This window comes from Trematosphaeria pertusa, assembly GCF_010094035.1.
Source record: "Trematosphaeria pertusa strain CBS 122368 unplaced genomic scaffold BU26scaffold_18, whole genome shotgun sequence".
NCBI classification, from domain to species: domain Eukaryota; kingdom Fungi; phylum Ascomycota; class Dothideomycetes; order Pleosporales; family Trematosphaeriaceae; genus Trematosphaeria; species Trematosphaeria pertusa.
The window spans coordinates 187963-200906 of record NW_022987229.1 but is presented as its reverse complement, the minus strand read 5'-3'; the positions used below and the strand labels follow the sequence as shown (position 1 = coordinate 200906).

The following is a 12944-nucleotide window of genomic DNA, read 5'->3' as shown; positions in this document are numbered from 1 at the left end:
CCATTAATTATCTCGATTGTCTGCTTCTGTTTTCCTCCGTATCTACCTTGGTCAATCATCAAAAGCCATGTCTTCGGCTCTACCAATCGTCGTGCCAGGACTAGGCTGGACCGAGACGTTGGCATGTTCGAGGATGAGGCTGGAAGGATCAGCGGGCGAGGGGATGAAATAGGAAGAGCGCAGGGCTGAGAAGCCACTTCGTATTCTAGTCAGCGGCGACTAAGTCTATGGAAGCGCAATCAGCAGCTGGAGTGATTGGTGAAGGGGAAGTCAGCAAAAATGGAGTCTTGCGTCGATCGAAGAAGCCGTATCATTTCTCATCCAATGTGAAAGTATCCCTTGTCCAGCCAAACCACCTGTTCATCCTACGTCCCATTGCCTGAAACATAACTGGGTCGATTTTAGCAACCGGATGCGGCTTGTGGAAGACGATCTTGCCATCGGCGTTCTCGAAAATGACCATGGAGCCGCCACCGTTTCGTGCTGCAAAGCCTATGTCTGTCATTGCGCTGACAAACGTCTCCCAATCCATTGTTTTCAAGCGCTCTTCCGCAGTAGAGGGGAACATTGCACGGAATGTGATGAGGTTTTTCCGACTGACCGTTACCGTCTTGGGGGAAGGGGTGGCAGGAGACTCTTCAGAACCATTTCCTTGTTCTTCAGTGGTTTGAGTTGCCGCTTCGCCTCTTGTCTTGATCTTCTCTTTGACTTCTCTCGGGGCCACCTTAGCAGGTTCGTCGAAAGTGGTGGGAAGTGGAAGAAATATGTCAAAGTCCTTGGGTTGATTTGTCTTGTCGAGCTTGGATAGGACGTCTTCCCTTTTCCGTTCAAGCAGGCGAAGGTGCTCCGGGCTCTTCCACTTCTCCACCGGCTCGAGATTAGCCCACACATCCTCCGCGGGAAGTGGCGATTTTTCGTGTTGCAGTTTAATTTCATGATGCACCTTCTGCCAGAGAGCTCGCAGCTTCGTATGGACAGCATCAAAGCCATCAAGCCAAGCTTTGTCTTTCCCGCCACCAGGCAATGTTGTCTTGTAGAAGACTTGCAGAGCTTTGGCAGTGCCTACATGGCCGGGATTCGGGACCCGAGATTTGATGTTTCTCCACGCCCGTCGGTCATCGTGTGACGTGGCTTCGGTCAGTGTCCTGTTGCTGTTCCTCGGTCAAGAAAGCCGAATCGTTACGAGCATTTCCAAAATGACAGAGAAATCTGATAACTTCTCGTACAGCATTGCGTCCAACCTAGAGCGCTCTTCCTTTGACGACTTTGCGAGATGGTCATCGAGAAAGTCAAATAACATTGGGTAATCAAAGCGTGTCTGCGCGTCCGGTGGCCCTTGAAGCTGTACGAGGCACCAGTAGAGAGGGTCTTCGCTAAAATATGCATCTGTCACCTCCGGGAGACCCTTCTTCTTCTCGTACGTGATTTCGCTGCTGCTAATGCTCTTCGCCAGGGCTTCCACACTGAGGTAGGGAAGAAGATACGTTTTGCGAAGCTTGCGGGTCTCTCTCCAATGCGCGCCCGAGTACGAAAGCCGGGGGATGAAGAACTGTTCTTTACAAAGATCGGGGTCCGCCTGAAGCAGGAGTGCTGCCCGCTTTTGTTGGGTGCGCTTTTTCCATCTGGTTACGATTTGGTCTCCGCGTGAGCTGCACTGCTCCAGAAGGAAGGCGCGGTCCCGAGTGATTTGGGAAAGATGCTCCGCAATGATCGCTTTCGCCTCGCCATTTGAGATGCGTCCCTTATAAATGAATCTATCGTACCTCTGCTCCTCCTCTGAAAAGAAAGAGTCACCGCAATCCGCACACTCGCATGGCCGTGCGAACAGGGGCTCGTCCGTACGGAGGAAGAACGTGCGATCGCGCTGAAGAGCGGACTGAAAACTAGATGGGTAGTGCGCCGATGCCTGCATGCCTTCCGGCGGGGGCGGCTTGAAGTCGTCGTCGTCGTCCGGTCTTTCGCTGCGGTCGTCGTTCGTCAGGGGAGGTGCACGAACAGTGGCCACCGCTGTTCGGCACTGCAGTTCGTAAGGGCTCAACAGCAAGAGCTGGTCGTTCGTCGGGCTTGTGCGGGTCGGAGCATGCGGTGCGCAAGAGCTACAATTCGTCCAAGCAAATGCAGGCAAATCAAGGTTGGCAGCACACCCACAAGTAATTCTTCTGTGGCAGATGGAAGGGGTGGGCGGCGATGGGTTGGCACTGCCCCTAGCCAAACGCGCTAATGCGCGGCACGCCTGCGCGTCGCCAGATCACGTTTTTCCGGCCCTCCAGGGATTCTTACATAATTTAAAGGACCTTATCTGAAGGTTGTGGTTTAGTTGACAAGGAACTGCTTTCATGCTTGTTTGCGGTGCTTAACATGGCGCCTCTTCGTTCTCCCAAAGAGGTCAGAGAGCGGTCGTATCGGAACGTTTCCACAGGGCCTTAGGCTGATTGAGAATAGCGCGAGATTACTGCGAGTGTCATGTTATTGATGAAGCACTTACTAATAACTACTCTACTAGGTGATCATGGTCCTGGATGACCAGCCAATTCTCCCAGAATCTGAGCCCATCGAGTCCTTGCTCGCGACAGAGTGCGCCAGCCTCTTCAGCCATCTCCAGCTCCTCTGTAGCAACACCCACGCTCCAGCCAAACCGCTCTGCCGTCTCTTGCGCAGTGACTCCTCTCCCGTATGTCCGCCAGTCCCACGCGACCTCTGTCGCGGGAGATTCATTATGCATATCCCTGAGCCACGCTAGCAGACTTCCAATCGTCTTCTCGTCCGTTCGGTCACGACCTTGGACCACTAGCAGTCCACTCTTGAACTGCCGTAGCCGGACAGGTAGCTTGAGCTTGTCCCACATGCGTGCCGCCTTCTCGAAGTCGGCCGGGCTGACGAGTTCTACCCCGCCTCTTGCTCGGTTGAACACTGCCCAGAGGTCGACCAGCGTCATGATACCTCCTTCTCTCCTCAGGATGCCACGGGTGTCATCGGTCAGCCATTCGGCTAGATTCCTAGATAGCTCAGATACATATAATGACTCTGATCCCGATCCGAGCATGTCCTTGGTGGTGACAAGACCGAGCGCGGAGGCCGATTGGGAAGCTAGCGCGCTTGCTTCAGAGCTGCCATTTGAGCCCAGATTAGCCTGAGACGCAAACTGCTCGGCAAGAGCAATAATCTCCTTCGCGGACGTCATGAGAGCTTCGAGATCTTCGAATGCACTTCCAATCATAGCCTCGTTGTTCTTTCTCTGTTCAAGCCCCCTGCGCTCCAGACCGGCTATGCCTACCACCTTGTTGCGCTCGGGGTCGGAAGGGGTATCCGACATGGTGGAGTAACTATCGTCGAACGTGCTAGAAGGAGGACGTGGTTTGGGGATTGGCGGCGCGCTCTGCAGAAGCCACTTTCGCTGTACGAGCGCGTTCCTGAGGCGTTCGTAGAATATCTTCTCGCCACCGCCACGGAAGGAGAACTTGATGCACTCGATCGTCTCGTCTTGCAAAGGTGAATTGAGAGATGGTCCGGGCGAGTCGGCTCTTCCGATATCCTGCGCGAAGCCTAGCCGTCTATCTGCAGCAGGCACAAGCGAAGCTCCACACATCTCGCAGGTCGATAACGACGGGTGATTTTGGAATGTGCACCTCGGGCATGACAGTGACGACCCGAAGGCCCCACCCACCGCACTTGTAGATGCAAATAGCCCGTTCTTATCATCCTTTGGTGGCACCTGCGGGGTCGGCCGGTTCGCGATGGCGGCTATCGCTGCCTTGACGACATGCACCAAGGGCGGCTTTATCCCGCACGCCAAACACGGTGGTAACGGGGTGCGGGCGTTCGCGGTGGCAGGATCAAAGTTCGAGGGGACTGGGTTGGAGAAGGAGCATATTGGACACACCCACGTCGCGCTGAGAGGAGGTGCAGATGGTGGCGCTGGGCTGCCACGGCGTTCGGGGGTTATCGAGGTGTTGCCAGACGCTGCGGGCGGGCCGCGGGAGAGCCGCTTCGAGGGCTTGGGATAGAGGGTGATCTTTGCAGACGACTTGAGGAAGCCAGCCTAAGCTCGTCAGCCATATTCGGCGGGCACCTGGAGCCATGCATACGTAGAACTCAGGCTTCTCGACGTCCTTGAGGAAAATAGCTACCGAGTTCTTTCGCGGCTCGTTGTGGTCGACGTAGCAGGCGCGGTGGGAGGTCAGATAGGCCTGCCCGTTCTGGTACTGGGGGATCTTGAATTTGCTGCACGGGCGCGGTTAGCAGCGCAAGGCACGCAGGAGGGCAATCGAAGCGCACCCCTCATACAAGCCCACGGCATCCTGCACAAACAGCAGTGTCTCTTCCGGCAGGAGCGACGGGCGCAGCGCGGTCGTGAGGTCCAGCTGGTGCAGAAACATCCAGACGACGCATGGGGGAAGGAGAACTGACTTCCAGGCTTATCTCGACCGCACGCATCACGGGCGCAATTCACCAAGCACCGTCGTCATTAGCGCGGCCTGCGCACGCGCCAATTGGGCCTAGCGCCTGCTCGACTCCACGGCTCACCCACACTTCAGACTTCAGGCCCAGCCCGCCTCACCGCACATCCTGCAACCTTCCATCTCCTCGTCCCAACCTGCACCCGCTGTCCGCCCAAGACACGGCGCTCTCATCTCCCATTCACCTCTCCTGTCGTAGCCTGCTCACCTCACAGTCACTGCACCCTTGTCTCTTATGTCGTTCCCCACCTCCACCGTGGCGTGGTCTCAGTATCCCATGCAACCGCCCGCGTACACCTCAGTCCCCGCCCGCACAACTCTGCCCAGGCCCGCGCCTCCTCCGGTACGTCTTCGCACCGGTGCCAGGCGTGCATCGCAGTCTTCTAACACTTCACCGCAGCCAGCGACGCCCGCCCCGGCGACGCCGCAAAAGGTCGAGTGGTCGCCCGCCGTCCGCGCCTACGTCTCCCGAGCGTTCGATGCAGAAAATGCCATCGCCGGTATCTCGCAAGCGGAGATGACGGAAAAGCTTAGGGCCATCATCAGCTCCTTCGCGGAGCGAGACGCTCTCGACGCTGTCGACTGGCCGAATCATCCCCTGCCGCAGGAGATCCTCCGCGCCGAGCGAGCTGCCGCAAAGTCTCTGCACCCTCAAGTCTACCAACACAGCGCACTCATGACTTCTCCCAACGAGCTCGCTAACCCTCCCTTTGACACCCCTCAATCCAAGAAGCGCAAATCGCAGGACAAGGACGAGCTGCAGGCGCGCCCTGCAGAGGCATCGATCCCGCCCTGGCGAAGGACTAACCTAGAAGACCGCATCACCTACTCTAATGCACACAACGACAAGCGACACAAGAAGAACGCTCTCTTTGGCGACACCGCAAGTAAGTTAGACCAGGCCGACCTGGAGAAGCGCAAACAGCGCTTCCAACTCCCAAAATCCGGCAACAAGTCAACACCGCCCTGGAGCTCGCCGCGACACGACTCTGACTCAGACATGTCTACCGCCCCCGTCATTGGAACGAATCAGAGCCTCGAAAAGAGCTACTTCCGCCTGACAGCCCCGCCCAAGGCAGAGACCGTGCGCCCTCTGCACGTGCTTGAGAAGTCTCTTGCTATGCTCACGAAGAAGTGGAAGGCTGAGAAGAACTACAACTACATCTGCAATCAGTTCAAGTCCCTCCGTCAAGATCTTACTGTCCAGCACATCAAGAATGCCTTCACTGTGAAGGTCTACGAGATTCACGCCCGCGTCGCGCTGGAGAAGGGGGACTTGGGTGAGTATAACCAGTGCCAGACACAGCTGAAGGCGCTGTATTCGCAAAAGTTGGGAGGTAATCCGGCCGAGTTCACCGCGTATCGCATTCTCTATTTCGTGTATACGTGCAACAAGACCGACATGAACGATCTGTTGGCAGAATTAACCCCAGCAGACAAAACCCACCCGTGGATAAAGCATGCCCTTAACGTCCGTTCCGCGCTGGCTCTCGGCAACTACCACAAGTTCTTCAGGCTGTACCTAGACGCTCAGAACATGGGCGGCTACTTGATGGACATGTTCATCGAGCGCGAGCGACTGCATGCTCTCGCTAACATCTCTAGAGCGTACGTACCCACGCATTCCCACATTAACAAACATTCGTTAACCGGTCATAGATATACCAATGTTGCGCAGCGCTTCCTTACGGACGAGCTCGGCTTCGAGAACGACGATGCCTGCCGTGAATTCCTCGATTCCCATGGTGCGCAGCACATTATCGATGAGAAGGTGGACGAGCAGGGCGCACGGCAATTTCGTGTAAAAGTAAGAGAGGGCGCCGCCGTGTTTGAGAGCCTCCGCGCCGCCGCCTTCAGCAAAGTAGACATCAAAGGCCAGATATGAGCCGAGCCCCGACGATTCCGATACGACATGTTCTCCCCCAGTATCTCTTTCTCCCTTGGACAGCGCCCGTTCCTCTAATTTTCCTTGCGATACCCTGCGCCATTTTCCTACGTCACCAACAGCATTCTGCCCGCCCAGGCATCTCAAACAGCCATTACCCGGTATCACTGCTTCGTTTCCCCGATGTCAAGCGATCGGATGGCGGGGCTCCCGCTTTATGCAATGATGCGCGAAGCTTCTAGTTCGCTTTTCTCAGACGTTAGACGTCTCGGAACACTACTCTCGGTCGTACTCGGCATTCGAAGTGGAACCACTACTCGGTTTATATACGTCATCTCTCCAAATCTAGGCAGGGCTGGACAAGAGGGTGTTCGAAAACGAAAGGGGGGTTACCGTAGGGCTGGGTGCCCAAGACGAACGACATGGATGATGACAGATTCAACGCTCGGACTCTAGGGTTCCTTTGTCTCAAACGTGGGCGGAAGCGAAATGTCCGATAACGCACGTGGAAGCGGACGGACACCAGCATGACAGTTCGCACTCTCCCGTCATGGCAAGTATCGATCCGTAGGCGCATGCTGGCGTAACTGGGCGATGGCGCATTCCGGTAGCAGACGGTTTCCTTCCGGGCCCTACTCGACGGCAGGGTCGCATCGTGGGAATTTGACTGGGCGTTATGGGCGGTAACCTTGGAATGGTGTTTGTTTGTTCACGCGGGCATTTTCTTTGTGGTTGTCGTTGGAGGCGCCGAGGAGGGCCAATGAAGTGGGCAGGGTGGCATTGCTGCTTGCGATTCGCCGGGCTAGACTATCGCAACGGCGGTGCCATTCCACTTTGGAGCTTGAGGCGCAAGTAGCAAAGCCAGAAATATACTTGCAATTGGCTCGCAAATGTTTCTGCGAAATATAGTAGACGCGCTGTGCGTGGTGAGCGCGAGAGCGATATTCCGTGTGCGTTCCTATTTCTATTTCTGGGCGTGCGGAGCGAGCGAGGTGCGAGATGCGCCGGACAGGCAACGCCAGCGGAATGTCGTAGAAGACATGGGAAGACGCGGACTTGGAGGAGCTGAGCATGCGGACCACGGTGGGTGCGCTGGGTAAATGTCGAAGTAGCGGTGCCAATGCGTTGTGGACATGATTGCATGCAAAACGCTATGCTGGGCGGTGGGCAGACAGCGATAGTTTGTACAATTGTCCATTTTCAGCGGCCTCTATTGGCCCAGAAGGCATAATCCAGACGGATGAAGGCTGCAGACTACAGCGCCTGACGGACGGCGGACCTGCATTCGTGCCCAGCGTGCTAGTGTGGGCGGCGCTGGAGTGGAGGCCTGGCCTTTTGTGCATCAGCTCCACCGTTCGCGCTGTCCGCCGAGTTTTCCATTCCTCTGAGCCGTTCATTGTTGTCTGCGTGACGACAGCGCGCAGACGAGATTCCGCGACAAAGCCCTCCGCTGGTGCTGCGCCCCGGGGCCCTTGTGCCTTGTCCGATTGTTGTCGCAGCCACGCCGTCGGCGGAGTGCAGTGGCCAGGATCCCCGCCAGGTGCCAGCATAGAGCACTTTGCACTCGCCCTCATCCCTCGCGCCCTCCCACCACCACACCCGCTGCGACCACAGCTCTCGCGACAACGACGACGACGACGACGCGCCCGGCCGCTGCACGCCATCCACCCGCTGCCATCGATCGCGCGCCCGCACCGCCGCACGCCCCCTCGACGAACGAGCCACAGCTCATTTCGCGCCGCTCCCCACGCGGCCCAAGCACAGCACGCCAGCCGGCCGGTTTTCATCCTGGTCCACCCGCACATCATTCACCGCAATCAAACCGTCTTTTCACCACCTCGAGTGCGCCGAACAACACGCCCGCCGTCGCATAGCAACCCCCGCTGCCCACAATGAAGGTAGGCGCTGTCACCGCGCGTTTGCCACGCTCGCATTCCCCGCGAGTCAGGCCCGCGAGCAAACGCTAACCCGGTTGCAGTTCCGCAGGTCGATGAAGGGGGAGAAGGACAGCCGGCCACACCACATCTCCATCCCTCCCAAGGACGCCATCGCCATTGTGCCGCCGAAGAAGGTGCGTCGCCCCTGCTTTGACATCTCCATGCGTGCCCCGCCGCCTGCGCAGGCACGACGGCCGTGAGCAGCGCCGCTAACCCCAGCTCCCGCAGGTCATAAAAGCCCTCTACGACTACTCGGCGCCGGATCCGGACCCGAACTCGGGCTACCTCAGCTTCTCGCAGGGCGACTTCCTGCACGTCGTCGGCCGCGAAAACGACACCGACTGGTACGAGGCCTGCAATCCCCTACATGGCACGCGCGGACTCGTGCCCGTCACATACTTCGAGCCCGTAGGAAAGACGGTGCGGGACAGCGCAAGTTCTACCAAGTCTATGACCCCCAACCAGTCGACTGCCCCCCACGACTCTGGATACCAGGAGCGCGTCACTAGCCCCGGCAGCTTGGAGAACATCATGAGCTCCGGCCGCATGTCGAGGACAATGGGCCTGGGCAAGGGCGCAATGGTCTACGGCATCGTCATGTACGACTTCAAGGCGGAGCGCCCCGACGAGCTTGAGGCCAAGGAAGGAGAGGCCATCATAGTCATCGCCCAGTCCAATCCCGAGTGGTTCGTCGCAAAGCCCATCACACGACTCGGCGGCCCCGGCCTGATTCCAGTGTCCTTCATTGAGATCAGGGACATGACGACCGGACAGGCCGTAACCGACCCGCAAGAGGCAGTCCGACGAGCAGGCGTGCCCAAGGTTGAAGAATGGAAGAAGATGGCAGCTGACTACAAGAACGGAAGCATCCCGTTAGGCAAGCTCGAGACGAACTCGCAGCAAACCCTCCAACAGGGCATGGAGCGAATGAGCTTGGGCAGCCGGAGTCAGGCGAGCGGGGCAACCAACAGTGGATATGCCCAAGGCAAACCGGTGAGTTTTGCCTAATGAAATTTCCGCACATGTTCTGACCAGGGCATTGCAGGTCTCATCTCACTCACGAAGCACCTCGCTCGTCCAGAAACAATACCGTGCATCTGACTCAAACCTGCTTGCGCCGGTCAAGGCATGCGTGCCACGCTACTGCTTCGCAGATGACATTTTCTGGTTCATCATCGAATGCCAGATGGAGGATGGTCGGCACTGGGAGTTGCAGCGCCTATATCAGGACTTTTATGATCTACAGATCCAGCTAATCGCCACATATCCCGTCGAGGCTGGCACTAGCGGCTCGAGCGAGCGCACCCTGCCGTTCATGCCCGGCCCCGTCACTTACGTCACCGACAATATCTCTAACGGTCGCCGAGCTAACCTGGATGAATACATCAAGAATCTGCTCAAACTTGGGCCACACATAACGAATGGCGCTCTTGTCAAGGGCTTCTTTGCGCCCCGACAGGGCGACTACGAAATCGATCCCGATGTCGTCGCCGCAGAAGATTACCGCCTCTCGCAAACGTCCGGTCAGTCGTCGGATCCATCCCACGGAGCCTCGAGGCAGTCGTCTGCCGACCAGCTGCAGGCCACCACACCGCAGACGCCGTATTCAACCGGGTCGAACTTTCCCGGTCACCAGCGAGGCCATTCCATTGGCAGCCAGCAGCATGGTGGACTGAACCCGCCGCCAATGCAGCACCAGCACTCGGGTCTCTCGACCACGTCCGTCTCCACCAACACTGGCACCGGCTCCGCGCTTAAGATTAAGGTCTGGTTCGATGATAATTGCGTCGTCATCCGCATGCCTTTGTCGCTCAAGTACGTGGACCTCTACAACAAATTGAAAGAGCGCATGGCGATAGATAAGCCGGAGTTGAAGGATAAGGACCTCTATGTCGAGTACAAGGACGAGATCGAGAACCAATACTACCCCATCGAAAGCGATGAGGATCTAGCGATTGCGGTGGAGAGGAACCCGAAACTGACCCTGTCAGTCACTACTACTGCAAGGTAAGCGTTTTCTTTTCTCATGCAGGCTGCCAATCTACCAAACTGCCATTTGCTTCTTTTGGGGAATGTGGCTTTGCATCGTCGGGTTTATGATTGATGACGGATGGGGCCATGATTTGGGGGACTTCGAAGGCCTCTTTCGGAGGGCTTGGTTTGGTGGACTCTTTCGGCAGTTCTAGGGGATTGGTTGCGGTCTAGGCGGTTCCCGATACGAGGGTCGACTGGTCCCCGTCAGCACTTTTTTCACTTGATCGACATCACGACTTCATCGGCGTTTGCAAAATAGGAGGACGGCTCACGGACGGGCGTTTCGGGAGCATCATGGCGAACGGCACTTTCTCACCCCTTATTCCCCCGGAGTCGGTCTGTGTTACTGGTGTTTTCGTGGATTGGGCTGCAATGTGGTTGCTTATTCGGAAGAGGACGGTGGTTGCGATGTGGTTGCTTATTTGACGGAGGAGGATGAGATTTGCAAGCTGGATACATGGTACATGGTGGAAGCCGGAGAAATCATCTAATGCTGCAGATGGAGGTATATGTCGGCGGCGATTTCTGGGGTGGGCGTGATCCGTTGCAGCATTAGCAGAGCAATGACGGTATATCCCTCTCCGCCATGCGCATTGCGTGCGGCTTGACGAATACTAGCGTGTTTGTGTGCTTTCTTCATGTCTCGCGAGGTGGTATATTTGGACCGTAGGGAGTAAACAGCTTTTACCTGCTCAATGCATATTTGTTTCTATAGTGCCAGTATTCTGTACATTACCTGTGAGTGGCAGAGCCTACGCCTAAGCCAATCCACGACCTACTCCTACGCGCGGAGGAACATCTCGGATACTTTTTCCACTCATTCAATTAGGTATTCACAACTGATACTACTCATGAAGCCACCATCAGATTCATGGTGTTGATAACGCCTTGGATGCGATTGACCAATCACTGACCGGCTGCCTCGGTCCGCTTTCCTCCGACACCGGCGTTTAGCAAAGGCCGAAGCTGGCCTCTGCCTAAAGCTTTGGGGTGCGCGCCAGCCGTCAGCAACCGCTTTTCTGGCTCCACCTTCTTTAACCACGCCTTATTCACTTCTACGTGGCTCTTACACGTCCCGACGGGCTCATAACGCGTGTCAAGGCGATTTGGAACCGGAAGAAAGATTACATGCCGCACAGAAAGAGAGAGTTTATCAATCACAGGCGGAAGCTGCAATGGGGGAAGAAGGAAAAGTTGAAGAGAGGAAGAGGGTGAGTGGAGAGGCGCAGGAGAAGGATATAGAGATTCAGAGTGCTGCAGAGGAGAGAGAGCGCGCTTGGAGTACGCCGTCGTTGTCGACGCCGAAACTATCGTCTGTGATCCCTTCGATACCTAAGCCGAGTGTGGCTACCAAGACGGCGCCGATTGTTGGCGAAGAGGGCGGGGTCCGAACGTGGAAAACGGGCAAGCTAGGCTTGAGGGTAGGCGTCGATGCGCTGGCGGCTGGGGCAGCGGGAGTACTTGTTGCACCCATAATCACTATGATTGATAAGGGCATTATTGAGAACGCGAGTGGGAGGAACACTTTGGGTGAGAGCTTGAAGAACAGTACGAAGGAACTGCTGCTACGGCCGCATCGGTTTCTCATGAGCAGGCCGTTTGCGTTGATATTCGTACGTCCCAACTTCCCACCATCAAACTACCTTGCCAGCATTGTATATTGACGGATGAATGCGCATATAGACCCTCTACTTTGGAACCTACTTTACTGCAAACTCAATCGACACTGCATCCTCCACCATCCGTAACCGACGGGTAACAGAGACTACGGCGGGAACGTCAAAGTTCGTAGCAACGAGCACCGCGAATCTAGCCCTCTGCCTCTACAAAGACAACCGCTTCACGCAGCTCTTCGGCTCCAGCGCCTCCTCGCGCCCCGTTCCGCTTCCCACATTCGCGCTCTTCACAGTCCGCGACTGCTTGACCATCTTCGCGAGCTTTAACCTCCCGCCACTGCTTGCGCCGAGACTAGAACAGAAGATGGGCGAGGAATTAAAGAAGTATGTGAGCGCGGCGAGCGCGGCGCAGTTCTTGACGCCGGCGGCTGTGCAGTTGGTGAGCACGCCGCTGCATTTGCTCGGCTTGGATTTGTATAACAGGCAGGGCGTGAGGTGGCTGGGACAGGACAGCAGGACGGCGAGGGTCGCGCGCGACTGGGCCAAATCTTCCGTTGCTAGGATGGGAAGGATTATCCCTGCGTTTGGTGTGGGCGGGGTGGTTAATACAAAAGTGAGGAGGAACTTGATGGAGAGATTGGAGGGATAGAAGAGATGAGTGCAAGAGGGATCGAGGAATAACGACTGGGTGATTATGGCTTTAGGAGACGGTCTGGCATTTTAGCGTGTATTGTGGACTGGCTTACGACTCTCCCCCTTTAGTTTGGGGCTACTACGGCATTGTGAGCGTTATAGCGCTGGCACTCTTTATTGGAGTATTTTCTAGCTTCTTCGGCTTCGGCATTCTACTTTCCACCTCTTCTTCCATCAGGTCAGTCGATACCTATTCGTTACGAGGTTGGGCGTAATTTTCATACGAGTCCATGCCTTCTTTCCCATTTTCTGTCCTTTCCATCCATTCCATCCCTCTTCCTTGACCATCCCTCGTCAAATAACCCCAATCCGCAAACCCCCC

General features: G+C 56.4%; 5 protein-coding genes across 5 annotated transcripts; 3 read left to right on the top strand and 2 right to left on the bottom strand.

Moving 5' to 3' along the window:
• Positions 1 to 985: 985 nt before the first annotated feature.
• On the bottom strand, positions 986 to 2156 carry BU26DRAFT_120927 (uncharacterized protein). The gene has a single exon (XM_033819523.1). The coding sequence runs from the start codon at positions 1910 to 1912 to the stop codon at positions 1163 to 1165; it is 750 nt and encodes a 249-aa protein (XP_033677906.1). The 5' UTR covers positions 1913 to 2156; the 3' UTR covers positions 986 to 1162.
• A 300-nt stretch (positions 2157 to 2456) lies between these two features.
• BU26DRAFT_466364 (Vps36-domain-containing protein) lies at positions 2457 to 4415 on the bottom strand. Its single transcript, XM_033825225.1, has 3 exons — positions 4276 to 4415; positions 4086 to 4221; positions 2457 to 4039 (listed from the first exon to the last, which is right to left on the bottom strand). Exons 1-3 carry the CDS (start codon positions 4374 to 4376, stop codon positions 2492 to 2494), a joined length of 1785 nt encoding a protein of 594 aa, XP_033677905.1. The 5' UTR covers positions 4377 to 4415; the 3' UTR covers positions 2457 to 2491.
• Positions 4416 to 4692: 277 nt separating this feature from the next.
• On the top strand, positions 4693 to 6342 carry BU26DRAFT_570328 (uncharacterized protein; the record flags this gene model as incomplete). The annotated part of the gene is made up of 3 exons (XM_033833995.1): positions 4693 to 4800; positions 4858 to 6065; positions 6117 to 6342. 3 exons carry the CDS (start codon positions 4693 to 4695, stop codon positions 6340 to 6342), a joined length of 1542 nt encoding a protein of 513 aa, XP_033677904.1.
• Positions 6343 to 8234: 1892 nt separating this feature from the next.
• Positions 8235 to 10290, top strand: BU26DRAFT_570327 (uncharacterized protein; the record flags this gene model as incomplete). Its single annotated transcript, XM_033833994.1, has 4 exons — positions 8235 to 8240; positions 8321 to 8413; positions 8508 to 9272; positions 9325 to 10290. 4 exons carry the CDS (start codon positions 8235 to 8237, stop codon positions 10288 to 10290), a joined length of 1830 nt encoding a protein of 609 aa, XP_033677903.1.
• A 1040-nt stretch (positions 10291 to 11330) lies between these two features.
• BU26DRAFT_466356 (uncharacterized protein) lies at positions 11331 to 12849 on the top strand. Its single transcript, XM_033825224.1, has 2 exons — positions 11331 to 11926; positions 11997 to 12849. Exons 1-2 carry the CDS (start codon positions 11489 to 11491, stop codon positions 12576 to 12578), a joined length of 1020 nt encoding a protein of 339 aa, XP_033677902.1. The 5' UTR covers positions 11331 to 11488; the 3' UTR covers positions 12579 to 12849.
• The last annotated feature ends 95 nt before the right edge of the window (positions 12850 to 12944 follow it).

Excerpts from the sequence above, each read along its gene's own strand:
- BU26DRAFT_120927 (XM_033819523.1), bottom strand. The coding sequence starts at position 1,912 with ATGCAGGCATCGGCGCACTACCCATCTAGTTTTCAGTCCGCTCTTCAG.
- BU26DRAFT_466364 (XM_033825225.1), bottom strand. The coding sequence starts at position 4,376 with ATGTTTCTGCACCAGCTGGACCTCACGACCGCGCTGCGCCCGTCGCTC. Across the intron at positions 4,222-4,275 it reads GCCGTGGGCTTGTATGAGGG|CAAATTCAAGATCCCCCAGT; the intron begins GTGCGCTTCGAT and ends GCGCCCGTGCAG. Across the intron at positions 4,040-4,085 it reads TCGAGAAGCCTGAGTTCTAC|GCTGGCTTCCTCAAGTCGTC; the intron begins GTATGCATGGCT and ends TGACGAGCTTAG.
- BU26DRAFT_466356 (XM_033825224.1), top strand. The coding sequence starts at position 11,489 with ATGGGGGAAGAAGGAAAAGTTGAAGAGAGGAAGAGGGTGAGTGGAGAG. Across the intron at positions 11,927-11,996 it reads GGCCGTTTGCGTTGATATTC|ACCCTCTACTTTGGAACCTA; the intron begins GTACGTCCCAAC and ends ATGCGCATATAG.